We start from the raw sequence: 27,428 nt of genomic DNA, 5'->3' as shown, positions 1-27,428 counted from the left end.
GGGTATCTCCGAAAGTGTCTGTTGGGTTGACACGGATCAAGATTGGGATTTGTCACTCCGTATGACGGAGAGGTATCACTGGGCCCACTCGGTAATGCATCATCATTATGAGCTCAAAGTGACCAAGTGTTTGGTCACGGGATCATGCATTACGGTACGAGTAAAGTGACTTGCCGGTAACGAGATTGAACGAGGTATGGGGATACCGACGATCGAATCTCGGGCAAGTAACATATCGATTGACAAAGGGAATTGCATACAGGGTTGCTTGAATCCTCGACATCGTGGTTCATCCGATGAGATCATCGTGGAGCATGTGGGAGCCAACATGGGTATCCAGATCCCGCTGTTGGTTATTGACCGGAGAGTCGTCTCGGTCATGTCTGCATGTCTCCCGAACCCGTAGGGTCTACACACTTAAGGTTCGGTGACGCTAGGGTTGTAGGGATATGTATATGCAGTAACCCGAATGTTGTTCGGAGTCCCGGATGAGATCCCGGACGTCACGAGGAGTTCCGGAATGGTCCGGAGGTAAAGAATTATATATAGGAAGTGCTATTTCGGCCATCGGGACAAGTTTCGGGGTTATCGGTATTGTACCGGGACCACGGGAAGGGTCCCGGGGGGTCCACCGGGTGGGGCCACCTGCCCCGGGGGCCACATGGGCTGTAGGGGGTGCGCCTTGGCCTACATGGGCCAAGGGCACCAGCCCCAAGAGGCCCATGCGCCTTGGGTTCACAATAGGGAAGAGTCCCACTAGTGGAAGGCACCTCCTAGGTGCCTTGGGGGGGAGGGAAACCTCCCTTGGCCGCACCCCCCTAGGAGATTAGATCTCCTAGGGCCGGCGCCCCCCCCTTGTCCCTCCTATATATAGTGGGGAGATGGAGGACTTCTGACCTGGGCCTTTGGTTGCCTCCTTCTCCCTCTCCAACACCTCCTCCTCCTCCATAGTGCTTGGCGAAGCCCTGACGGAGTACTGCAGCTCCATCACCACCACGCCGTCGTGCTGCTGCTGGAGCCATCTTCCTCAACCTCTCCTTCCCTCTTGCTGGATCAAGAAGAAGGAGACGTTACGCTGACCGTACGTGTGTTGAACGCGGAGGTGCCGTCCGTTCGGTGCTAGGATCTCCGGTGATTTGGATCACGTCGTGTTCGACTACCTCATCCCCGTTCTTTGAACGCTTTCGCTCGCGATCTACAAAGGTATGTAGATGCATCCGATCACTCGTTGCTACATGAACTCATAGATGGATCTTGGTGAAACCGTAGAAAATTTTTTGTTTTCTGCTACGTTCCCCAACAAGGGAGAGAGAAAGAGAAGGAAAGGGGGCCGCCACCCCCTCCTTGTCCAATTCGGACTAGAGGGGGAGGGGCGCGCGGCTGCCCTTGGCCGCCCCTCCTCTTCTCCCACTAAGGCCCATTAGGCCCAATATACTCCCCGGGGGGTTCCGGTAACCCCCCGGTACTCTGGTAAATGTCTGAAACCTCCCGAAACACTTCCGGTGTCTGAACATAGTCATCCAATATATCTATCTTTATGTCTAGACCATTTCGAGACTCCTCGTCATGTCCGTGATCATATCCGGGACTCCGAACTACCTTCGGTACATCAAAACACAAAAACCCATAATACCGATCGTCACAGAACTTTAAGCGTGCGGACCCTACGGCTTCGACAACTATGTAGACATGACCGAGACATGTGTCCGGTCAATAACCAATAGCGGAACCTGGATGCTCATATTGGTTCCTACATATTCTACGAAGATCTTTATCGGTCAAACCGCATAACAACATGTGTTGTTCCCTTTGTCATCAGTATGTTACTTGCCCGAGATTCGATCGTCGGTATCTCAATACCTAGTTCAATCTTGTTACCGGCAAGTCTCTTTACTCGTTCCGTAATGCAACATCCCGCAACTAACTCATTAGTCACATTGCTTGCAAGGCTTATAGTGTTGTGCATTACCGAGAGGGCCCAGAGATACCTCTTCGAGAGTCGAAGTGACAAATCCTAATCTTGATCTATGCCAACTCAACAAGTACCATCGGAGATACCTGTAGAGCACCTTTATAATCACCCAGTTACGTTGTGACGTTTGGTAGCACACAAAATGTTCCTCCAATAATTGAGAGTTGCATAATCTCATAGTCATAGAAACATGTATAAGTCATGAAGAAAGCAATAGCAGTATACTAAAACGATCAAGTGCTAAGCTAACGGAATGGGTCAAGTCAATCACATCATTCTTCTAATGATGTGATCCCGTTTATCAAATGACAACTCATGTCTATGGTTAGGAAACATAACCATCTTTGATCAACGAGCTAGTCAAGTAGAGGCATACTAGTGACAGTATGTTTGTCTATGTATTTACACATGTATTATGTTTCCGGTTAATACAATTCTAGCATGAATAATAAACATTTATCATGATATGAGGAAATAAATAATAACTTTATTATTGCCTCTGGGGCATATTTCCTTCAATATATAGAAAAAAATGCCTTGCTTTCCAGTTAATTCGCCTCCTTTTCCTCCATTTTCTGTAATGATCTCCTAGATGCCTTCCTGACACCCAAGAAACACGTATATAAATTGAGTAGATTGGATGTGAAAGAGCGAGGTGGGAAAGGACGCAGGCCGGCTTGGTTGGCCACTCTGTTATGTTATGTGCTAGTACAAGTTTTGGGTTCGAGTCTGCTTGCCAGCGAATAGTTTTTGCCGCTGGCTTGCTGGCCCACTCGGACTTCTGGCCCAGGAGACTAATTCTTTTTTGTTGCGGACAAAAATATCGGATCCGTACGTTATTTTAGTGCCACCTCGTTAGCGGTCTGTCGGACTAAAATTAATCATGTACAGACGAAATTACGGTGGTAAAAAGCAATAGCCCCTTTATTAGTAAAAAAGAAGAAAGAAGAAAGAAGAGAATATTGTTCTTTGTACCATCATACTAAAAAATTAATAGATTGGAAGTTTCTTGCAAGAAAAAAGAACTCATATGTTCAGAGTGTCGCACTCGCTGAACCTTTGGTGGGCTCATATTCAATAATGCAAGATGCACCCTCGTTTGACTGGCATCTTATTACACGTGAAGATGATATAAATATAGAAGGATGCTGGTGGTAGGATCATGGGATCAAATCTCGTCCAGCCAATACATAAATAGCATTATTAATTCACCTACATGATGTGAGTAGAACGATATGGAAGACTTCACTAGGTTTTGTTGCAAGCTATTATAGCTCAAAGCGCAACATTATCCATTGCAAAAGTACTATAAACAGATTTTGCTATATTACTATTCAATTATATATGGTTTATAGGTTGTTTTGTGTCCTCTTGTCCTTTAATTGTATGTGTTTCCTTGATAAATATATGAGACACCCTTTGGATGTCTTTTCTGAAAAAAGGAAATAAAAAAGCTTTGATGGTTGTTAAGCCCCACAAGACCTTAACAACTACTCGTATTATTATTTTTGCACGCAAAAAAACTATTATTATTTTCATGGGTGTGTCTAGGCCTAATCTATATGTGATATAAACATGTCACATCTGTTAAAATATGCAACATCAAATACGACATCGACATCACCTCATCCCAGAACAAAGCCATTCCCCTCATGCGTTTGTTTCTTTTTCTTATTTTGTTTAAACAAGTCAATTGTCCTTGCTCATCTATTTAAAATTGTTTGCAAAAAAATATTGGTGAAATGAAAAATTCTTTGTATGTTTTTTTAAAATTTTATGAAATAAAAAATGTTTGTAATTTTTAAAAAGTGTGTGAATTAGAAAGGAATTAGCAACTTTGAAAAATGTTCACAAATTCAAAAAACGAATGTGGAAAAGTTCATGATTTTTTATAAAAAATAAAACATGAATTCTATTTTTTCATAATTTTAACAAAATGTTCATGACTTTTTATAAAATAGCTGGAAATGCAAAAAACATGAATTTTGTCTTAGTTTTGGGCATGCAACTGGCCAATAACCTTGCACCCGCCCTTAGTTGAAGTTTCATTACAGGCATGGAGTTGCATGTTATCGGTGGACTTGAAACTGAGACAAAAATAGGTTGGACCGAGTTACATGTTGAAGGTGAAGTTGCAACTGGGACAAAAATGAGTCAGTCCCCAGTTGTGTATCGTGGGTGGAGTTGCATCTTGAACAAAAAGCTTGCCTAGGACAGACGTACAACCACGACAAAAACTGGTCGGATTCTTAGTTATGTTTCAAGGGTGAACTTTCAACCGTGACAAAATAGACGGCTATGAAAAAAGAAGGGTAAAAAAACAGCTCTTTTATTTTTAAATATGTGCCACCCTTTCTTTTTTAGTACATACACTTACCATTCTCTTTTCAATCACTTCTCTCCTAAACAAATACTACCTCTGTAACTTAATATAAGAACTTTCCTATGACATTGTCAAGACAAAGTCTTATATTTAATACGAAGGGAGTAAGAATGAACAGTGCAGCCCACAAGCGTGACAAAGAACAACCTAAAAATGATCAAGAGACGACCCAGAACACATGGAACAAACTACGGAGATAGCGGCCAGCACCGCAACAACTTTACCAATGTGAGCATTTGCAACAAAAAATACAAATCTTAAAGTTTTGATTGGACGGTGCCTCCGCTCTGCTAGTATTTTAGGTAGATTTTTTTAGTCCTCGTAGGTGTATCGCTCAGGCGAATGGTGACCCTTTCTCTTTGAGTTTTTGTTCTGGACTCCTATAAGAAGTTCGCCTATCTAGATGTAGCCAAACGAAGATTCGGTGTAGATTTCAATCATTTTCTTGGGGTGATGAGGTTAGAGTTTTTCGTCATGTGACAAGATCTGGTGTCAGGCACTTTAGATCTATTCAATGGTTCATCGACGACGACTGTGGCTTCAGGGCATCGGGGCATGTGCACGAAGACATCTCCGCTGTCATTGACAAGGCCAAGTAGACCCTGGTAGGGGGAGCGGCATAGCAGCGCGTCGGCGTCTTATTCTGGGGTAGTAGTGGTCGTTCAGGGGTAGCGGAATCTCGTATTTTTTTTATTATGTTTCAGATGTACTTTTTTTTACTTTCAGTGAACTTTTATAATAGATCTGATGCTTTTCGAATAAAAGAGATAACTAATTCTCCTTTTAGTACATGTCAAGGCCATAACTTGTTACGCAGAAATTGCAATGTACAGCAACCGAACCCAAAGGTACCAACGCACCAAACATGTTGCAACCAAACAGCAACAGCCAAGTGCAGAGGACGAGCCACAGGACGGAGGAGACAAACTCACTTTTTCATCAAATCATCAGTGATTTTTTTTAGAAAGTACTAGCTCCCACAAAACACAGCCGAGAGAGATTCCCCGCGAAGGAAAAAGAGGCTGACAAAGCTTGCACTCGATTCCCCTAATCTGCTGCCGTCATTTGCCAAGTGCAACAGGGCCTGCGTGGGTGGGTGCTGCGCCCGCCGCACATTGACTAGAAGTTAAAGCGACTGGCAACCAACACGACCCCGTCCGCCGTCGCCATCCGCGCCCACCCTCACCACCTCGCTCGCTGCCCCGCCCCCACTCCACCACCTGCCTCCACTCCCGCACGCAGCCGGAGCCGGAGCGCAGCTACCTCCAATACGCGAGCCGCTGCTGCTGCAGCACCCGGCAGGCGGGACAACAGCAGAGGCGAATCGCATTCGCTACCTTGCTTCCTCCTGACGTGCCTTGGCCTCCCCGCTTCCCGTTCCCACCGACGACAGGAGCGAGCAGAGGACCGCGATGCAGCAGCCGCAGCTGCAGGCGTCGCCCTCGTGGGCGTCCGGGCCCGACCCCGCCCGCCCTGCTCCCACCACCTTCGACGAGGCGTCCATGGAGCGGAGCAAGAGCTTCGTCAAGGCGCTCCAGGTACGCCGCCGGCCAGGATCCGGGAGATCCCGCCGCTACCCGGCCTGGCCATCGCCTCTATCGGCGCGCCGACAGATCCGCGTTTTGCGCTCCCGTTTGTTAGGTTGGCGGTAAGTGACCTGCGTCTGTCGCGCGTGCAGGAGCTCAAGAACCTGCGCCCACAGCTTTACTCCGCCGCGGAGTACTGCGAGAAGTCGTACCTCCACAGCGAGCAGAAGCATATGTGAGCTATTCTTGTCTCCACTGCGATTCCCAGTTCTAGCACTCAATTCTATTCTGTAGCAACTCGGTCGCAATTTCTTGGTAGTAATAACAACTTTGCATGTGTAGCAATCATTGTTTACTTGATGTTGCTAGCCGATGTTTTAACCAAACTTTATGCCCAGCTTCTATTTTGGTGTTGATTGGTTCAGTAGTATGCTAGTAGCATACTTGCACCCATCTACAGACGAACTAGGATCAGACAAATCAAGGACAATTGATTGACAAAAACTCTCCAGGTGTGGAGGCTTAAATGCGGAGACACCACTAGAGAATTAATCATGGGCAGTGAAGGTTGTAGGAATTTTGGATTTCTTTGCACAACTTTTCATAATTGTTTAATTCAGATCTGATATTTTAAGCCGTCGCCTGAGAAATAGTTACTCCAAATTGTGCAACTACTCGATTCCCATTGGATAAAGAAGAATCAACGATCAGAAACGTCCACCTAGAAATAAGAATTTCTTGGTCGACTTAGAAATAAAGGTTACCTTGTTAATTTTAGTTGAATGGACGCGTCCATCTTCTGCATCTGGCTGCACTGCAAAAGGAACCAAGGATTCTGTAAATATGGAAGAACAAAAGGCAGCATCAAGTTTCTGCTAGGTGATCACTGCACAGAAGTAGAACATGCAGCGAGAGGTTGTCTGATCATTTTTCGCATGTTTCTTGTTATCAGTGTGCTGGACAACTTGAAGGATTATGCTGTCAGGGCTCTGGTCAACGCGGTCGACCACCTTGGCACCGTTGCCTACAAATTGACAGACCTGTATGAACAACAGGTTTCAGAGGTCTCAACTGTCGAGCTGAAAGTAGCATCCTTGAACCAGGTACTGACTATTTTAGCAAGAGAATTTGTGCTGATAGAGCTGCAGGATTTACAAGTGACACTTACTTTCCATGTTCAGCAAGTCCTGACTTGCCAAACTTACACCGATAAAGAAGGCCTTAGGCAGCAGCAGATGATCGGAAACGCCACAAGACACCACAAACATTACATCGTACCAAGTAAGGACGTGTGATACAAACATTTATTTCTCAGCCCAAGAAACGATTATCACCTAATTTAACTTGTGAAATTTTCTCTGAACTAGCTGCGGGAAACAAAAGAATGCAGGCCTTTTCTGAGATGCAAACAGACGCCGAGTTTGACTTAAAGCCTAAACCTTATCCCTCAGGTGCCTTTTCTTGCTTCTGTGCGCACATTTGGAAGTTTGATGCCATATACTTAGTGTACTAATGCAAAATGTTTTCCTTATTAGAGAAGACTCTTTTCTGGCACTTGGCTTCAGAGAAGAACACCAAAACCAATGGAGAACACCAATCTGAATTAGGGTAAGTATGTCACGCCCATTTTTATACACTCTTCCGAAATGGGGTATTTGATTTGTTGTCATCTGCTTTTGCAGCCACGGGGAAACGAAAACTACTAAGCCTACATCCAGTGGTGGGTTCAACCTTACAGGTATTTAATTTATTTGGTTGCTTATAGCCCCAGTTGTGTGTTTTGCTTTTATGATTGGTACAAAGTGTATCTATTTAGGCAGATTTTTTGCATAGTTTATATCTGTGTGTACAGACAACAAGCATTTTATCTGAAACAACTTACATTTCAGGTAAGGAATTGTCCGTGTCTCCCTTGCCCAAGCGTCTGCAGTCGACTGTGAGCAGTTCGGACATTGTTACGCGTAACATTGGCATGAAGGTAAACCATGATATGATGAAATATGTGCTTAGTATTAAGACCTGTAATTCATTTGATGGTGTAAAACTTGTCTATTTCCCTCCACAGACAACCTATCTTGTGTACAGAACTCTTGATTATATATTGGGGTTGCCTGATTTGCATTTTCAGGATCAGCCTGGTGCAAGGCATTTGGCATCATTCAGTTCTCTCGACAACCCAAGAGGGCGTCAAATCCAAAAGGCTCCCGTCCGCACCAAAAGTATGCTAGCTGCTTTCTTTGTCAGGCACAGGTCCGGAAAGATGAAAAACGTCTCTGTTCGTTGATCAACTGCAAACCTGCAGTTTGCTCCTGCCCGCCCCACCATGAAGTACATGCAACAAACTCAGTCCACATCTCTTATATGACTATTTGCATCTTGTATGTTAGCGGTCTAGAGATAGACCTTATTTTGATGCCCTTTTCATCTATAAATTGATGAAAAAAATTATACAGATATAGTCAATCTTAAACCATCGTGTCTAGTCACTAGGCAGAAGTTCCAGAAGTTTTCAGTATAAATGAATGAGATGGAATGCATATGGGTATGTCAATGGTAAGTTCCTTTCATTTATATATAGATCATAAAGCGTGTCTGTAAAGAAAACAATTGAAGATTTGTATCTCCTTGAATCAATGTTCACAGGTCTTTTTGCGTGGAAAACTATTGCCACTGGTTTTTCAGGCATACTCACAGAGATTATTATTCAGTTGAGAGCGACGACGGGACCCTCCCGACCCACCCACCCCTCCTGTGTCGCCCCTGCAGGAGACGGGGAGGGAACCCTAACCGTCGCCGGCCATCCTCCCACTTACCGCCCCCGCCGCCACCACAGGGCGCGCTTAGGCAAAGTCTAGCCGCCGGCGGCCGTGGGCCTCTTCGTCCCCTGGCGTGTGGCGCGGGTGCAGGTCGCCGCCACGGGCCAGGGCTCCGCGATTGGTGGGTTGCGGCGGTGCTCCGAGTGCCCTCCCGGCGACGACATTAGGTGGCATCCGTGGTGCATCGGGCTGCTTGCTGGAGGGGCATGCTTGCCGCCACTTGCGACCAAATCTGGCGCGGGGTGTATTTGGCGGCGCGTGGCCGGCGGCCACTGCGGGTCTTGGACGGTGGTGGCGGTTGGTCGTTGTCGGGGGTTGGGTGTGACATATGCCAATGGATGGCTTATCATGGTGGGAGCGAGTAGAACATTGCCGGTGCCTGGAAGCGGGATGAGGCGTAGACACGAACGCCGGCGTACTTTACCCAGGTTCGGGGCTCTCCTAGGAGATAACACCCCTAGTCCTGCTCTGCGGGGTCTTCGCATGATCACTAAGGCGCAAGTGGTACAATGGTGCTCCTTGAGCTGTTTGCTAGAGGTGGAAGAAGGCAGGCACGCTCTCTCCTCCTTTAGGTATGAGTCTAGTCCTAACAGATCCGAACCCTTTGCATGGGTTCCCTGGGGGGGGGGGGTTATATAGGCCTACCCCCAGGGGTACAATGGTAATCCGGCCGGGCGTAGGGCCCGGCTGTCAGTCTCTCTGGTCGTTGGCTTCTCCGCCGGCTGCTGGGGCCCGCCGGCTGGTCTGGTATGGAGCCGACAGGCCGCCTCCGCCGCTCGCGGGTCTTGCTAGCTACGGATTACTGTAGCCGTGTTGCTAATGATGCGTGTTTGGTCAAGGAGGCGTGGCTACAGTGCTGCCTCCTGGTGGGAGATCACTGTAGCCACTCTGCATCTGGTCTGGTTAATGGCGCGTAGGTCCCCGAGGAAGGGTCAGGCCGGCTGCTGGGAGCCGACCTCCCTCGGATCCGACTGGTGTGTCCCCAGCCGTCTTCCGGGCTCTCGCTGACCGGCAGGGCCCACCATCCTCGGGCCGTACCGACAGGAGGTAGTGGGGACAGTACTTCTCCTGACAGGAGTGACGTCAAGGGCAGAGTGGCAACAGTGCCGCGCCGGGCGGAGATCTCCGCTTGTACGAGGCACTGTGGCCACGCTCGGCCCTGGATTCGGGGGGGGGGGGGGCACCGTCGTCGCGGGGGTGCCGGCTCAGTGCGGCGCCTTCATCGCGGTGCGGAGGCCGGGGGGCGACAATCCATTTCCTCCGATCACGCTAATCCAGTCGGTGAATATGTGGCAGCAGTCGTACTTCTACGTGAAGAGCATCTTCGCGGAGGGTGACTGGGTCAACCTGCCGGCTTATGTTGCCGGCCCGCCGGCCGGGAGATGGCCTAACTGGTCGTACCGGGCCAAGACACTATCGCCTTCTGGAGCCGCCGCCATCGCGCGGCTTCGGGTGCTGGTACAGTCGGAGGGTCTGACCGGGCCCGACTTGCTGTCCGCCTTTGTGGCGCGCCGGGTGCTCCCGCTCCAGGGCCGCCCTCACATGATCTGTCAGATGAGCGGGCATCGGGACCCAAGCCGGCTGTGCACCAAAGAGATGCCTCACACAGAGGTAGCTCATATGGTGAACTACCCCGCGAACTGCAAGCTCACGGAAGAGTGGCGGTTCGGCAAGGAGCCGTATTCTCACGCCAACCCCCCGCCTATGGTAATTTTCCTTTCCCTCTCTCTTCCTTTTTGCCGAGTTCCGTTTGTCTAACCCGACCAACCGGCTCTCCGAACAGAGCGCCCTCCTCCAGCCGGCGCCGCGGGGCCGGAGCGTCAATTTATCCCCGACCGAGCGGAGAGCGACGTGGATGACCCCGACCTGGGGGCAGCAGCCTTGGAGGACGACGCCGAGGGAGGGGGCGGCGCAGTGGGCGGCTCGGGGCTCGGAGCCAGCTTCGAGGACTGGCCAGACGATGACGTGGGGGAAGTCGTCCCGCGCCGCCAACCGGGGTCCGACCAGCAGGGCGCGAGCTTGTCTGCCGCGCCGGCAGCTCGAGGTGGTGCGCATAAGCGCAGGGCCGCACCGAGCCTGTTCGGCAGCCTGCCCAAGAAGCCCAGGGGCTCGGCCACGACGACCAAGCGGGATGAAGCAGCCGCGAAAGCCAATCGCTTCCGCAAGTCTGTGAAGGAGCCGCAGCTGGTTTCCGCGTAAGTACTGCCTTCCTCTCGTACTTTCTCCTTTCTTGCTGATCTTGTCTGAGTTTCTTCGCCTTGTTTCCCTTGATCTAGAGCCCCGCTCTCTCTTGAGAAGTCGGCCGCCGCCTCCATCATGGGGTCGGCAGAGACTTCCACCACCACCCGGCGGATCGATCCGGCCACCGACCTCTGGGAGACGACGGAGCGGAACGCCACCTGCCTGGAGAAGGCGGAAGCAGACAGGGCGGAAGCCGCCGCCGTGAAGAAGCTGGCGGAGGCCGAAGCCACCACTGTGCTGAAGAAGCAGGCTGAGGAAGCCGCGCGCCGTCAGTCAGCAGTGTTTGTTTTCCCCCGGAACTCTGCGCCGCCGCCGCCGGAGTTCGTGGCGCAGACTGGGGAAGCCGGCGGCGAGCACCCTATGATGGAAAGGGACAACGACGACGTCGCCATGCCGGATGTGATCGTGCCCCCGCCACCTCCTTTTGAGGAGGCACGAGACAAGCAGCCGGCCGACCCGCCGGCGCCACCAGCCGGAAACTTGATGGTGACGGGCCCGACTCTCGGGGTCCGCACACCCTTACGCCGCCGGCTCGCGAAGGCAGCCTCGGCGCCGCGCCCACTGGAGGCCGGCACCGCAAGCTCCTCGATCCCGGACACCGAGGCGACTAGCGCCGCGCCCACTGGATGGGTGCGGGGAGGCAGGATGGGCCCTCTGAACAAGGCGATTCTGGACGTTCAAGCCAAACTCCGCGCCGAGGCTGACGCTCTCAAGCTCTGCAACAAGGCGTTCCTGGAGTCGCGAGAGGCCGTCCGGGTATACCTCTTGCTTCTTTATTTTTAGTTCTTGTATTGCTTCATGGGGGTGCACCAGCGCATCCACTGGGTGTAGTCCTTGAGTTGCGGGCCGGCTGCTGAGCAAGCGGCCCGGAACTCTAATTAGTGAGCTCCAAGCACTAATATGTTTGCTGCAGGATTATCATAACCTCCTTGCGGCCGCCTTCAACTCCAGAGTTCAGGAGTTGGATCAACGTGCCACCGACTTGTCGGAGAGCCGGAGTAAGTCTTTTTCTTTCTCTGCGGGGGCGCACTGGCGCACTAGCGGGCTGTAGTCCCCGAGATTCGGACCGACTGCTGAGTAGTCGGGCCAGATCTTCCTGGCAACTTCATCTTTCTTTGCTGATTGTTGTCGTCTCTTTCTTTTTCTACTTCTTGTAGAGGTCAATGCCACCCTTCAACGGCAACTGGGCGAAGCCAACGCCGCGCTTCATGCCAAGGAGGTGGACTGCGGCAAGCTGGCCGAAGAGCGCGATCGGCTGGTCACGCGACTGGCGGAGCAGGCGGAGCTTCTCCAAAGGGCCCAGAAGGAGGCAGAGGACAAGGAGGCGGGTCTTCTTGCTGAGTTCGAGATCGAACGCTCCGCCTGGACCGACAAGGAGGCGATGCTGTCGGCCGGCTTTGGCGAGATCGAGGACATGGCCGACGGTAAGCAGCCTTCTTTACTCTTCTTTGAAACTGCCGGCCTCTGATTAAGCCGGCTTCTCTTTTTGTTCTGACTTTGCTTTTGGTCCTGGCAGACTTCTTCCCAGGTCATTTTGGTGCCGCCAACCAGGCTATCGGGGCCGACCGCGATGGACGAAGGGTAGAAGGCGAGGAGATCGCCGCCAATGCCCCTCGCACTCTTCGCGAGCAACTTCTCAGCATCCAGTCTCGTCTTCGGTCGATTCATCGGATGCTGCACCGCCTTCAGCGTGTCAGCGCCCAGGCGATCGCCGCCCTGTGGCCTGACATGCCGGCCCCGCGCACCCCCAGCCGGACTGCCGACTGGCTGGAGGTGGCGGCTGGCCGTCTTGAGGCGTGGAAGGGCTCCTTGGCCCGGGCCGGAGCACGCCCGACCTTAGAGTTCGTCAAGGCGTGGTACCCCGGGCTAAATCTAGCCCAGTTGACCACGTTCCGACAGGAAGCCCAGGAGGAGCTGGTGGCAGTGGAGGGTGAACTCGTCAAGCGGGCGACAGCCATCGCCGAGTACACCGACACCGCCATCTTCATCCCGGAGCTGGTCGAGAACGGCGTCGAGGCGCTGCCAGAGTGGTTTGGGCTGAACCTAGAGGAGGACGAGGACTCGGCCGAGGTGATCGACTCCAGCGACGAGGGAGAGGACGACGAGGAGGAGGGCGAAGAGGAGGTGCCAGAGGTCGGAGCGGACGGCCAACCTCAACTCGACCGCGCCTCCAGCAACGAGCCATGTCCAAGCGAGCCGGCTGCTGCTGAAGGAGACCAAGTGGAGACCGACCAGCTGGCCGCTCGACCAGCTGGCGCTACCAACTCCACCATTCCGCTGAACCCGCCTGCTGCTTCCTAGGCTGCCACTTTACTTTTGTTTCTTCCTGCTTATTAGTCTCAACAAACTTTGTTAACTTCGCACAGTTCCACCCGTGGGGTGTATTTCAAACTTATGTTGGATGTCGGCTAAGGGCCTTTTGATGTGTAAATATCTTATCCAAGTCCTATCTTTCCTTGCTTTCTGCTCTTTTGGCTTTTTCCTTTGCCGCCTTCCCTTGGTTGCCGTCTTGCCAGCTGATCAGTCGCTCTGCGGACTGTGGCTGGGTCAAGTACTTAGCCACTTTCGGGAAGGCAAGTACTTAGCTGGCTAGAGTTTTCTTGGCAAGTTAAGTAGAAACCGGCCGGCCGGCTGCTTTGACAGCCGGTCGGCGAGGCGGGAAGCCGGCTTGGACTATGTTTATGCTTTGGGTCCTTAGCCATTTTTCATGTGTTCACCCTTTCCGCCTTAACTCCTACCAACCGAACAGTCGCTCTACGAGCTGCGGCTTCTGACAAGAGAAGGCTTGGGTTCCAACACATTACTTGTCCGGCTGCAGGAAGCATTTCATAGTACAAGGCGGCAAGTCCCCGGGTCGACTGGTCGAGCCCGGCGCCAGATGGATTAATGAAACATCACAAACGATAGGCGTAATACTTGTCTTATAGATAAAGGAGGGTAGTCCTCGAGCTCTTCTCGGGGGACCCGGCATCTTCGTATTTAATACAAAAGTCGGCGTGATACATACTGCTTTTTAACTGTAAAACCTTCGAAGGAGATTCACATTCCATGGACGCTTCGTCTCCCTGCCGGAGTCGTCTCTTTTGCGTGCTCGAGGCTTCTAAGCGTCGATGAGGTAGTAGGAGTTGTTGCCTAACACCTTGCTGATGATGAGACCCCTTCCCAAGGTGCCGAGAGCTTGTGCTGGCCGGCTGTTCGCTGTATCAGCCGGAGCACAAGGTCTCCTTCTTGAAAAGATCTTGGCTTGACCTTTCGGTTGTAGCATCGACGCAGACTCTGCTGGTAGATGGTGGACCGGCTGAGTGCCAACAGCCGATCCTCTTCCAGCAGATCGATGCGGTCTTGTCGTGCTTCTTCTGCCTCCTCTTCGGTGTACGTGGTGACTCAAGGGGAGTCGAATTCTATGTCCGTCGGGATGACGGATTCGGCACCATAGACAAGGAAGAAAGGGGTGAAGCCGGTTGATTTGTTCAGGGTTGTGCGCAGACTCCAGAGGACGGCTGGCAGCTCATCGAGCCAGCAGCCGGCCGAACGCTCCAGAGGCTCAACCAATCGGGGCTTGATGCCGGATAAAATAAGGCCGTTTGCTCGCTCCACCTGGCCGTTTGACTGCGGATGAGCAACGGACGCTAGGTCCAGTCAGATGCCCTGCGTCGCGCATAAACGGGCCAAGGCGCCTTTGGCAAAGTTTGTGCCATTGTCGGTGATGATGCTGTGTGGTATGCCATACCGGATGGTGATGTAGGAGATGAAAGTCACAACAGTCGGACCATTCAATTTCTTGATTGGTTTTGCTTCTATCCACTTGGTGAACTTATCCACCGCGACAAGCAGATGAGTCATGCCACCTCGTGCTGTTTTGAATGGTCCTACCATGTCCAGGCCCCAGACAGCAAAGGGCCAGGCAATGGGGATAGTCTTGAGTGCAGAAGCCGGCTGATGAGGCTTGGAGCAGAACTTTTGGCACCCTTTGCATTTCTGGACCAAGTCTTTGGCGTCTTCTAGAGCAGTCGGCCAGAAAAACCATGGCGAAAAGCTTTGGCAACAAGTGCCCTTGAAGCCGCGTGGTGACCACACTCGCCTTGATGGATATCTTTGAGGATTGCTTGGCCTTGCTCCGGCTCCACACAGCGCTGGTAAACACTAGTGACGCTGCGCCTCACAAGTTCTCTGTTGACGATTGTGTATGTTGCTGCCCGACGTTGCACCTGCCGGGCCGAGATCTCATAGTCGGCAGTTTTTTGTTTACCAGGAAGTTGAGGATGGGGTGGGCCCACGAAGGTGCTGCAATTTCTTTGATTGCTAGGACTGCCACTTGCACGAGGGTGGTCGGGCTGGGAGGCGGTGGGTTGGAGTCATCCGCCGCTTCGTGAATTGATGAAGTCCCCGGGCCGACTGCCGCAGTCCCCGGGCCGGGCTCTGAGGTCCCAGGACCAGGTGCGACTGCAGTCCCCGGGCCGTCTGCCGAAGTTCCCGTGCCGGCTGCTGGGGCTCTTAAGTCGGATCCGAGTGCTTCGGGAGGAGCCGGCACAAAGATGGAATCTGACTCAGGTGATGGCTGGATGGACGGTTTGAGGAGTCGTTGCAAGGCGACGCCGGCTGGTATTGCTTGCCGGGTGGAGCCAATTCGTGCCAAGGCGTCGGCTTGCTCATTGTCATTTCTTGGCATGTGGAGGAACTCGCACCCTTCGAAGTATCCACTGAGTTGCTGTACGAGGAAGCGGTAGCTGGCCATATTTGCATCCTTGGCGTCCCAGTCGCCCGATGACTGCTGGACCACCAAGTCGGAGTCTTCATAACACAGGATCCAGCGAATGCCGAGTTCCTTGGCAAGCTGGAGCCCGTGAATGAGTGCTTTGTATTCAACAACATTTTTGGAGGCAGCAAAGTGAATTTGCAGTGCATATCTGAGCTTGTCGCCCTTGGGAGAAGTGAGGACGACGCCGGCTCCCAAACCGGTGCGCATTTTTGAACCATCAAAATGCATCCGCCAATGGGTGGAATCTGGCGCTGGCGGCAAGTACTGGGTCTCGGCCCAGTCGACGAGGAAGTCGGCCAGTGCTTGTGACTTGATGGCGGTGCGAGGCTGGTAGTAGATGGTGTAGGGGGCCAAATCTATGGCCCACTTGGCCACTCAGCCCGAGGCATCTCGACTTCCAATAATCTCGGCAAGCGGAGCTGTGCAAACCACAGTGATTGGGTGCTCTTGGAAGTATGGCTTCAGCCTCTTGGCAGCAAAGTGCACGCCATAACACATCTTCTGATAGTGGGGATAGCTCTGCTTGGAGGCGGACAGTACTCCGCTCAGGTAATATACTGGCCTCTGGATTGGTAGGGCTTTGCCTTCTTCTTTCCGTTCCACCACTATGACTATGCTAACCACCCGGCTGGTAGCGGCAATGTAGAGGAACATTGGCTCCTTAGGAGTCGGGGCCGCCAACACAGGAGGGGTGGTCAACATTTTCTTGAGCTGGAGAAAAGCTTCATCCGCCTTGTCGTTCCACTCGAAAAAAGCGGTCTTCTTCATGAGCTGCTACAGGGGAAGAGCCTTCTCGCCCAGCCGACTGATGAAACGGCTGATGGATGCCAAGCAGCCGGTAAGTTTTTGCACGTCCAGCAGTCGGGTGGGCACTTCCATCCTTTCGATGGCCCTGATGTTCACAGGGTTGCACTCTATGTCGCGCTCTGAGACCAGAAAACCAAGAAGCTGGCCGGATGGCACCCCAAAGACGCATTTCTTCGGGTTGAGCTTGATCTGAAATCGGCGCAAGTTTTCGAAAGTCTCCTTGAGATCTTCCAGTAGCGTTCCATGATTCTTAGTCTTAACCACCACATCATCCACATAGACATCAGCGTTTCTGCCAAGTTGCTTGAGGAGACATTTGTGCATGCAACGCTGAAAGGTGGCACCGGCATTTCTTAAGCCGAACGTCATGGTCAGGTAGCAGAAGGCTCCGAATGGCGTGATGAAGGCGGTCTTCATCCTGTCGACCGGGTCCAACTTGATCTGGTGATACCCGGAGTATGCATCCAAAAAACTCAACAGCTCGCATCCGGTTGTAGAGTCAATCACTTGGTCGATTCTTGGCAGAGCAAATGGGTCTTTGGGGGCATGCTTTGTTGAGACTGGTATAATTGATGCACATGCGGCACTGCTTGTTCTTCTTCAACACTAGGACTGGGTTGGCCAACCATTCTGAAAAGAATACTTTCATGATGAAGCCGGCTGCTAGAAGCTGGGCTATCTCTTCTCCAACAACTCTTCTCTTTTCCTCCAACATGCGACGCAACGGCTGCCGGACTGGCTTGGCATCAGATCAGACGTGTAGCTTGTGCTCGGCGAAATCCGTCAGAACACCTGGCATGTCTTTAGGGGACCATGCGAAGATGTCCCGATTCTCACGAAGGAAATCGACGAGCTCGCCTTCCTATTTACTGTTGAGGTTCGCACCTACGACAGCGTAGCTCTCCGGGTGCTCTGGGTCCAAGGGTATTGTCGGTGTCAAAACCGGCGGATCTCGGGTAGGGGGTCCCGAACTGTGCGTCTAAGGCGGATGGTAACAGGAGGCAGGGGACACGATGTTTTACCCAGGTTCGGGCCCTCTTGATGGAGGTAAAACCCTACGTCCTGCTTGATTATTCTTGATAATATGAGTAGTACAAGAGTTGATCTACCACGAGATCGGAGAGGCTAAACCCTAGAAGCTAGCCTATGGTATGATTTTATGTTGTCCTACGGACTAAAACCCTCCGGTTTATATAAACACCGGATGAGGCTAGGGTTATACAAGGTCGGTTACAAAGGAGGAGATATGCATATCCGTATTGCCTAGCTTGCCTTCCATGTCAAGTAGAGTCCCATCCGGACACGGGACGAAGTCTTCAATCTCATATCTTCATAGTCCAACAGTCCGGCCAGAGAATATAGTCCGGCTGTCCGGAGACCCCCTAATCCAGGACTCCCTCAGTAGCCCCTGAACCAGGCTTCAATGACGATGAGTCCGACGCGCAGTGTTGTCTTCGGCATTGCAAGGCGGGTTCCTCCTCTGAATACACCACGAAAGAGTTTGAATACAAGGATAGTGTCCGACCCTGCAAAATAAGTTCCACATACCATCATAGAGAGAATAATATTTCCACCAATCCAATCAGCTGACACATTTTTGCAGCATGACATCACGCCACGGCCCGGTAATTATTTGAACCGTTTTTCTTTAACCAGCCCCGCACATAACGCGAGGCAGTTTCTTGACACGTCTTGTCAAAGCAGAGATCGTGTTCCCTTTATCACGGGATTCTCATCAATACAAATGTGGGTAACCCAACCGTGCCTATTGGTATGACTCCTAGATCTTAGGTAAGTCTCGAACGGCCACGAGGAGGACACCTGATATTCATCCCCTTTATAAAGGGACAAGGCTTTTTATTTTTTATCTCCCGTGCTCAATCGAATCCTTCCCCTGACTTGAGTTCTAACACCCAAAGCCCAGGTCAGGTGCCTCGGACCTTCAATCATGTCCGGATCCAGCCTTCAAGGCCGGTGGATGCCTTCCTCCGTCACGGAGGAGCACATCAAGAAGTTGAGGGAGGCCAGATATCTGACCGCTGAAATTTCGCATAGGCTGCCCGCCCGAGGGCAGGTCGTCCCTACTCCCGAACCCAACGAGAGCGTTGTGTTCGTCTCCCACTTCCTCCGAGGACTAGGCCTCGTTCTGGATCCCTTTGTTAGGGGTCTCATATTCTATTACGGGCTGGATTTTCACGATCTGGCCCCGGATTCCCTTCTTCACATCTCGTCATTTATTGTCGTTTGCGAGGCCTTCCTCCACATTACCCCTCACTTCGGCCTGTGGCTCAAGACCTTCGATGTGAAGCCGAAGATGGTCGAGGGGCAGTACGCAGCGTGCGGAGGTGTTCTAATAAGCAAAATTGCTGACGCTCCATGGCCAAAGGGTTCCTTTCCAGAGGTGTCCGGATTATGGCAACGGGAGTGGTTTTACGTCACAGCTCCCCGAAGTGCCAAGTGGGTAGCTGCCCCCACCTTTCGCTCGGGCCCTCCACCACAACTGATGTCATGGATCAGTAGGGGGCTGAGCTGGGGTCCAGCCAAGGACGTGCCAATACTGCAGAGCCGTATCCGAGATCTCTTCGAGGGAGATTTCAGTCTAGTTATGGTAATGCAAGTTATGCTGGTTCGTCGAGTCCAGCCTTGCAAACGCCGGCCCCTCCGCATGTGGGAATTCAACCCGGAAGGACCGCGCACTATTCAGAATTTCCTCGGCATGACGCACGAGGAGATGTACAAATCGTTCTTCGGACCCCAAATAAAGTGTCCGGACACTACCGAGGACGTGGGCCTGAGCTGCAACCACCCCGCTCCCCAAGTAAGTAATCCCATGGCCGAACACACTGTCCTTTTATTTATCATGACATCATTCTGAAGAATCGCTCTTTGACCAGTATTGGATAACAAAGGCGAAGATGATCCGGTGTTCGGCCCCCCTTCCTGAAGGCTTGGATAATCCGATGCTGGAAAAGATGCTCGAGCCAGCACCTTGTCTAGTGCCCTCAAAGGAAGATGAAGGGGGAATAAAGAGGGCGAAAGCGGGCCTCCATCGCTACCTATTCCAATCGAGGGAATGAGCGCCTCCGCGAGGGAGGATAACCAAATGGAAGAATCTGACATTCTCTCTCCCCGGGGAAGGAAGAGGTCTACCTCTGAAGATCCGGAAACTAAGGTTTCCAAACGGGAGAAGAAATCTCCACCAGAGGGACCTGCCTCGGAGGGTACTCTTGCCGCACAATGTCCGCGCAGGGATCAGCCCTCTACCGGGCTGTAAGTAAAAGGGTATTCAATAACGAAAATATCTTGCTCTATTTCTGAGGCAAATAATCGAAGCATTTATCTTGCAGTTCGGATCTTAGCCCTTCTCAGCAGAGCTCGTCTTCGGGGAATCTTCTTCCGGAGATGATGGAGAGCGAAACGCCCCCCTGCCACACCGCCTTACGAAGCGGGCGACCCCGAGGTGTCGTCGCGGAGGGCTTCTCCTGATCCGGCAAGGCCAGAAGGTAATCCTATGGCACCCGAAGTCCTCAGTATCCGGCTCTCGAAGAGAGCAATCAAAAGAGTCTGGCACCGTCTGGTGTGCGGTCGGATGTACGGAGGGATGTGCTGGAGAAAGCGGCTATCTCAGAAGAGCACCGCACATTGATGGGTACGGTGATTGAAAGGATTTCATCCGCCGAAAGCGGGCTGCATGAAGCCTTTATGAGTCTACTAACGGGTTTTGAGGTACGTGAAACGATGTACATTTTTTAAAGTACCGCACATTTTTAGATGTGCCCTATGTAGACAGTAGCCCCTGAGACTCTGGTTGTCGTCGAAAACGGCGGCAAACAGAGAATCATAGTCCCAGGCAATAACCAGACTGCCTTTATGTGCAGGTGGTGGAGGCTCCGGTGGCTAGCCGGACTGATGGGTATGCCGAACTAAAGCGGCAGCTGGATGCGGCAGATGCCGACTCGTGCTTGTCAACAAGCAGCTTGACGAGGCGCATGGTCAGTGTTTTTTCTTGCGATTGTCACATAATAAGAGCAGCCTGATGCCAGTATCTTTAATATGTTGTGACTGCAGATGGAGCGGCCACCATGGAGACCCTTCGGGTGGAGCTTACCCGAGCTAAGGAGCAAGCAAGGAGTAGCAATGCGGCCGCTTTACAGGCAGCCAAAGAGTTAAGGGCCGAACAAGCCGCACATTGCGAGAGCAAAGAAAAAATTGCCAAGATGACCGTGGAGTTAAAAGATGCTGCTGACCGTTACCGGCTTCTTGAAGAGGAAAACTGGGCGAAAGCGACGGACCTGGAGAAGGCCCGGGTGGCTGCCAAGGAAGCCCACTCCAAAATTAGAGCGACGAAGGAGGAGCTGAATCAAGCTGCAGATATCATGTCTGGGAAGCCTTTCTTGTTGCGGACTAAGTTCGGAGATCCGAAGTATGCTCCTCTGGACCGGCTATGGAGTTCTGCGGACGCGTACATGGATTTGGTTGCCAGCGCTGCTGATGCCGCCGAGTACTTCAAGGATCAGAAAGGTCCCAAGTGGAGAAGCTGTTCTGGTCACAGTTTCATGCTCCAGTCCGTCCGCTGCTGCTGAATGAGCGATTGACCGGTTGGGCTGAGATCCATAGGTTGTCCGGACTTGCCATGAGGTCCGTTGTGGATCACCTGTGGCCGGGAGGGCCAAGGCCGAGTAGCTACTTTAGCTTAGTGCAACAATTCCTTGAAGCTGTGCCACGCATCGATGTTGTAAAGAGATCAGCATGCATAGAAGGTGCACGGATGGCCCTTGCCCGTGTCAAAACATACTGGGCGGATATGGAGGCCACCACTGTTGCAACACAGGGTTCGGCCATAGGCCGAGTGGCTGCCGAGCACTACTTTCAAGAAGTCCTTGAAGGCGCTTGTTCAATAGAAGCGCAGTGCTCGAAGAATATTATTTTCCAGTGACATGTAGTCCCATTGTACAAACAATGTTTTATTGAATTTATCAAGGCTGTATTTATACTTTTACCCGAAAGTGCTATGATGCCTCCTATGCGGTCGTTTATGTATATATGTATACAACCTGAAAGATGGCAGTCGTCGGCTTCAGCCCCCACGCATATAATGCGGGGGTGTTCGCAGAAGACGCATGTTCACACTTGATCCAACGTCTTGGTTCATTAAAGAGGTGATAGCGCAGCGAAGTAGGCAACCGGACTATAATGCTTTAACACTTTCACTTCGCTAGAGGAGTTTGACAGTGGGGCTACTATATAGCCCCTGGTGGCTCGCGCTCATCCGGATTCGGGGCGCGTACATGCCTGGACGGGAGACAACCCTTCGTTAAGGCGGAGGAATCCCGAAGATTCCGCTAGGTCATCGAGTGGTTGACCAGTCTCACGCTATATCATGACAGTCAGTTTTCGGCTTTCTCTACTGAGGCGCTCGTCTGGATGAACCAGGGCACAATCGCAGTAGTTCTCCTGGTGCGGCCTTAGCCGATAGAGCGGAACGTAAGGCAGCAAAACACATGAGCCGGGCAAACCCAACATTTGACCAAAGACATGATTCGGAGCTGATGCATATAAGGCCAAACTCGCGACGCCGAACACTCCCTAAGGTATTCGGTCTTTATGATGTAAACCGGGCCTAAACAGTGCCCTTTGTAATAAGCCCCTGGTGTCCAGGTACGTGCAATATTCTGACGTGGCCACATGCCAATACGTCAGCCTCCTTCTCAATTGTACTGAGAATCCGAGGGATGTGTATCAACAAGAGACAGTAAAAAAGGTTTACGCAGGGTCTTAGTCTAAAAAGAATCCTTGGAACGGGTCCCTGCTGCACATCTGCGCATGTGTCTCCATTGTGCCGTATTCTGGATGGGTGTAGCACGATGGTCATTTGAAAAAGAGAGGAACTTAATTGAAAAGTTGCTGTGCAAAAGGTAAGTTATACTAAATAAACAATATATAGTTCGAAATGAGTAAAGTGAGCCTAATTGCCACTTGTGCGCGTGCGTTGAGCCCCTTGTATTGTAATAGGGGTATAGCCATCAAACCTGTATCAATTACATATAGCTGCACTGGACTCGTCCAACTGTGTCCGTGGTCTTAACGACCTGTCAGATGCTTTAGTTGGTGAGGCCGTTTAGTGTGCGGCTGCCAAGGCAGCCGTGCGGTCTTCCGCGCGCAAGGAGCGCTCAATATTTCCATTTACTGTAATGATGCCACGTGGACCGGGCATTTTAAGCATGAGGGAAGCGTAATGCGGTATTGCGTTAAAGCGAGCGAAAGCTTCGCGTCCGAGTAGTGCTTGATAGCCACTTTGGAACGGAGCGATGTGGAAGGTTAAATTTTCACTGCGGAAGTTATCGGGAAAGCCGAATATAACCTCTAGTAGTAGGGAGCCCGTGCAATAGGATTCTGGGCCTGGCGTTACTCCTTTAAAGGTAGTATTGCTATGGCTAATTTTTGTTGGGTCTATCCCTATTTTGCGGACTGTGTCCTGATATATCAGGTTTAAACTACTGTCGCCGTCCATCAGGACTCGTGTGAAGTGGTATCCGTCAATTATCGGGTCTAACACCAAGGCAGCCCATCCTGCACGCCGGATACTTGCCGAGTAATCCCGATGGTCGAAGGTGATCGGTTGAAACGACCAGTGGCAGAACTCAGATGTGATAGGCCCTGGGACATGTGTCTCTAGGAGTGCCGCTTTGTTTCTCCCCTTTGTCACGTGTAACACATTTACTGTTTTAACTTTTGGTGGGAATTTCTTTTGTTCCCCAGTGCTTTGCTTGCGAGGCTCGTCCTCGTCTTCGCTTGGTGTATCCTGCCCCTTGTGTTCGGCGTTGAGCTTGCCAGAGTCCTTGAAGACCCAACATTCTCTATGGGTATGATTTGCAGGTTTATCGGGGGTGCTGTGGATCTGACATATTTTGTCCAGAATCTTGTTTAGGCTGGATAGTTCGTCTCTGTTGCCTTTGGAGGGCAGCTTTTGCTGACCTGGCCGAGAGCTTCTGAATCCGGCGTTTACCGCCGTGCTCTTCGGGCTGTCTTCTTTATTTCGGCGCTTGTTTTTGCTGCGTCGTGGTTTCCCGTTTTCATCCCTGACTTCAGATGTACTTGGGTCGCTGGTGCTGCACCGGGCTAACCAACTGTCCTCGCCCACGCAAAAGCGGGTCATGAGGCTTGTTAATGCTGCCATTGTTCTTGGCTTTTCTTGGCCGAGGTGTCTGGCGAGCCATTCGTCTCGAACGCTGTGCTTGAAAGCTGCTAAGTCTTCAGCGTCCGGGCAGTCGACTATTTGGTTCTTTTTAGTGAGAAACCTGTTCCAAAGCTTTCGGGCTGACTCTTCGGGCTGTTGAGTTATATGACTTAAATCGTCTGCATCCGGTGGTCGGACATAGGTCCCTTGAAAATTTGCCCGAAAAGCGTCTTCGAGCTCTTCCCAGCTTCCATTGGAGTTTTCGGGGAGGCTTTTAAGCCAGTGCCGAGCTGGCCCTTTGAGCTTGAGGGGTAAGTACTTGATGGCGTGGAGATCGTCTCCTCGAGCCATGTGGATATGGAGGATGTAGTCCTCAATCCAAACCCCAGGGTCTGTCGTTCCGTCGTACGCCTCTATGTTTACGGGTTTGAATCCCTCTAAAAATTCATGGTCCAGCACCTCATCCGTGAAACATAGGGGGTGTGCGGCACCCCTGTATTTGGGTGTACCGTGGTGTTGGGATGTTTGTTGTGTTGCGTTGCATACTAGAGCGCGCTTGCGTGGCCCGTAGATGGATCTGGTTGCGCCGTACTTTTAATGCGAGCCCTCATGTGGGTCGCGTACTGGCTTATGTGCGGCGTCGTTTGCCGCTCTATGTTGGCCACGAGGACGTCTATCCGATCGGGTGGCCGTTTTGTTTTTTGATTGCGGGGGATATAAGGCCTCATCGAATTCAGGTAGCAGCTTTCGCTTCGGGTAGCTCTTGGTATGGCAATTACCGCCGTACTTCGCTGCAGTGTTGAGTACTTCACTCCATCTGATTCTAAGTGTGTCTTGTGCAGTCCTGAGCCTTTGCTTCTGCTTTTTGAGACTCCTCGCAGTGGCAACAAGCCTTTTATGGGTATTCTGTTGCTCTGGGTGCCTGTCCGGTGTGATGTTATCCAGACTGTTATCTTCGACGGAGTTGGGTTGTTCGGTTTGATTCTCTGTGTTGCCGTGGTCGGACGACGGTTCAATGCCGTGTTTGTCGCCCGCTAGCTCGCCTTGCTCTATCGCTGGGTTTATATGATCGCTGCTTCTGCTGAGGCAGGATTTGGAGTGGCGTTTACGCCGCCGCTTTGACTGCTTCTTGAGGGAACAACCCTTCGCTGCATCCTTCCGTTCCTCATCGTCGTTTTCTTTGGGTGTGTCCACCATGTATACATCATATGATGAAGTGGGCGTCCAGTGCCCTGTGGGGAGTGGTTCCTGTTCGTCTCCTGCATCGTCGTCCATACCGTCGATGTCTTCGGAGTCGAAGTCGAGCATGTCGGTCAAATCGTCGACAGTGGCTACTAAGTGGGCGGTGGGTGGGCGGCAAATTTCTTCGTCCTCCGCATCCCAATCCTGCCGAATATAGTTCGGCCAGGACTCTCCTAACAGGGAGAGAGACCTTAATGAGTTCAGCATGTCGCCGAAGGGCGAGGGCCAAAAGATATCCGCGGAGGTGAACTCCATGATCGGCGCCCAGTCGGATTCGATAGGCACGGGCGCAGGCGGTTCAGAGTCCATGGCCGGGGGAGAATCTGGCAATTCAGCGTCACGGCTCTCGTGAAGGGTAAGGTCGATACTCGGCTTGATCGCCGATGAGAGTGCGGCCTCCGCGGCGGGGTCTATCCACCCATCACTGGATGGCGCAATTGGCTCCGATTTGAGGGTCGGAGCGATCGCCGGTGCGATCTCCCGAACACTGTCCGATGGTAGAGCTAAGTCGTGCTCATCGTGACCGTGCGGCGCACTCGGCAAGGGCTCGAATCCGTCGAAGATCAAGTCTCCGTGGATGTCGGTTGTGTAGTTCAAGTTTCCAAATCTGACCTGATAGCCAGGGGCGTAGCTCCCGATCTGCTCTAGATGGCCAAGCGAGTTGGCCCGCAGTGCGGAGCCGCCGAATACAAAGATCTATCCGGGGAAAGAAGTCTCACCCTGGACTGCATCGCTATCGATGATCGGAGGAGCCATCAAGCCTAATGACGACGACATAGAGGAACTCTCAATGAAAGCACCAATGTCGGCGTCAAAACCGGCGGATCTCGGGTAGAGGGTCCCGAACTATGCGTCTAAGGCGGATGGTAACAGGAGGCAGGGGACACGATGTTTTACCCAGGTTCGGGCCCTCTTGATGGAGGTAAACCCTACGTCCTGCTTGATTATTCTTGATAATATGAGTAGTACAAGAGTTGATCTACCACGAGATCGGAGAGGCTAAACCCTAGAAGCTAGCCTATGGTATGATTGTATGTTGTCCTACGGACTAAAACCCTCCGGTTTATATAGACACCGGAAGAGGCTAGGGTTATACAAGGTCGGTTACAAAGGAGGAGATATGCATATCCGTATTGCCTAGCTTGCCTTCCACGCCAAGTAGAGTCCCATCCGGACACGGGACGAAGTCTTCAATCTCGTATCTTCATAGTCCAACAGTCCGGCCAAAGGATATAGTCCGGCTGTCCGGAGACCCCCTAATCCAGGACCCCCTCAGGTATCTTCTTTGTTTCTTTGGCCGGCTTGAATGAGCTCTCGGCTTCCGACTCCTTGGGGTCGGGTGACATTTCCGGCTGCTTGCCTGCCATTGCCACAACCCGGTCAAGGAGCCATTTTTTAGTAGTGATCACGAGGGACTCGGCTAGCCGGCTGCTTTCTGCCGCGCAGGCGGACGACTTCTTGTAGTCCCCGGCTATGGTCAGGATTCCCTTGGAGCTCGGCATCTTCATCTTCAGGTAAGCATAATGGGGGACCGCCATGAACTTGGCCAGGGCAGGCCGGCCAAGCAGCGCGTGATAAGGGCTCTCGAGGTCCACCACCTCAAACCAGACTAGCTCTTGACATAAATGAGTTTTGTCCCCGAAGAGGACATCTATCTGAATCTTGCCGATCGGTGAGCAGGAAAGGCCAGGAACTATGCCTTGGAAAACAGTCCGACTGGGCTGAAGGTGTCTCTGCTTGACCGCCAACTTCTCCATGGTATCTTTGTACAGAATGTTGATGCTGCTGCCGCCATATATCAAGACTCGGGAGAAACGAGCAGCTCGCCTCTCTGTGGAAAATGTGGCATCCAACACCAAGGCATAAGAGCCGGGGTTTGGCATCACCTCCGGGTGGTCAGCTCTGCTGCAGCTGATGGGCTTCTCTGACCAATGCATGAATTCCAGGGTCTCGGATGCTACTGCGTTTACTTCTTGTTGCTGCTGCCGCCTGCTGCGCCTGTCGTGGGCCACGCTGGTGAACACGACGTAGGCTCCATGCTCCTCAGGATAATCATCTTGTATGGCCCCGACCGACCGAGCCGCCGGCTGCTGTGGAGGAGGAGGCGGCGGGCCGACAGACGGAGTGGGCTGGAGCCCGTCACCCTTGGCTATCCTGGTGAGCCAATGTCACTTCCGAGTGGTATGATTGGACGGCTTGGCACCGCTGCGGAACTTGCAGGGTGCATCAAGAGTCTGCTCGTACGAGAAGGCGGGCAGCCAGTTGGGCTTGCCGCCCTTCTGGCGTTTGGGAGGAGGCTGCCCTTCTGGCCGTTGGTCTTCGACTGTTGCCACCTGCTGGCTCGTGGGAGCCGGCTGCATGGCCTTGCGCTTGTTGTCATTTGGTTGTTGCCGCCGACTGGCGTCGCCAGCCGGGGTCCGAGGGGCTTGGGGGGCCACCTTGCCCGACACATTGACTTGAATCTCCGCCTTCATGGAGGAGTCGGCCGTGGCGTACTTGTCTGCT

General features: G+C 52.1%; 2 protein-coding genes across 2 annotated transcripts; both read left to right on the top strand.

The window, feature by feature from the left end:
• The first annotated feature begins 5,499 nt into the window (after nucleotides 1-5,499).
• LOC125544160 (putative protein ABIL1) lies at nucleotides 5,500-8,515 on the top strand. The gene is made up of 9 exons (XM_048707744.2): nucleotides 5,500-5,893; nucleotides 6,034-6,116; nucleotides 6,834-6,984; nucleotides 7,063-7,162; nucleotides 7,249-7,332; nucleotides 7,417-7,489; nucleotides 7,564-7,619; nucleotides 7,771-7,859; nucleotides 8,010-8,515. The coding sequence occupies exons 1-9, from the start codon at nucleotides 5,768-5,770 to the stop codon at nucleotides 8,163-8,165; spliced, it is 918 nt and encodes a 305-aa protein (XP_048563701.1). The 5' UTR covers nucleotides 5,500-5,767; the 3' UTR covers nucleotides 8,166-8,515.
• A 1,573-nt stretch (nucleotides 8,516-10,088) lies between these two features.
• On the top strand, nucleotides 10,089-13,387 carry LOC125544159 (uncharacterized). The gene is made up of 6 exons (XM_048707743.2): nucleotides 10,089-10,404; nucleotides 10,481-10,892; nucleotides 10,974-11,694; nucleotides 11,852-11,936; nucleotides 12,096-12,362; nucleotides 12,455-13,387. Exons 3-6 carry the CDS (start codon nucleotides 11,014-11,016, stop codon nucleotides 13,237-13,239), a joined length of 1,818 nt encoding a protein of 605 aa, XP_048563700.2. The 5' UTR covers nucleotides 10,089-10,404; nucleotides 10,481-10,892; nucleotides 10,974-11,013; the 3' UTR covers nucleotides 13,240-13,387.
• Nucleotides 13,388-27,428: the final 14,041 nt, after the last annotated feature.

The sequence above is a fragment of the Triticum urartu genome, chromosome 3A (genome assembly GCF_056163025.1).
Source record: "Triticum urartu cultivar PI428250 chromosome 3A, HENAU_Tu73, whole genome shotgun sequence".
Classification (NCBI taxonomy): Eukaryota; Viridiplantae; Streptophyta; class Magnoliopsida; order Poales; family Poaceae; genus Triticum; species Triticum urartu.
The sequence above is the reverse complement of the archived record's forward strand: the minus strand, read 5'-3'. Positions and strand labels throughout refer to the sequence as shown.

Bases quoted from the DNA above. Each gene is read 5' to 3' on its own strand.
- LOC125544160 (XM_048707744.2), top strand. From the start codon at position 5,768: ATGCAGCAGCCGCAGCTGCAGGCGTCGCCCTCGTGGGCGTCCGGGCCC. The intron at 7,163-7,248 runs GTAAGGACGTGT...TCTCTGAACTAG, and splicing joins CAAACATTACATCGTACCAA to CTGCGGGAAACAAAAGAATG. The intron at 7,620-7,770 runs GTATTTAATTTA...CTTACATTTCAG, and splicing joins TGGTGGGTTCAACCTTACAG to GTAAGGAATTGTCCGTGTCT.
- LOC125544159 (XM_048707743.2), top strand. From the start codon at position 11,014: ATGGGGTCGGCAGAGACTTCCACCACCACCCGGCGGATCGATCCGGCC. The intron at 11,695-11,851 runs GTATACCTCTTG...TGTTTGCTGCAG, and splicing joins AGTCGCGAGAGGCCGTCCGG to GATTATCATAACCTCCTTGC. The intron at 11,937-12,095 runs GTAAGTCTTTTT...TACTTCTTGTAG, and splicing joins CGACTTGTCGGAGAGCCGGA to AGGTCAATGCCACCCTTCAA.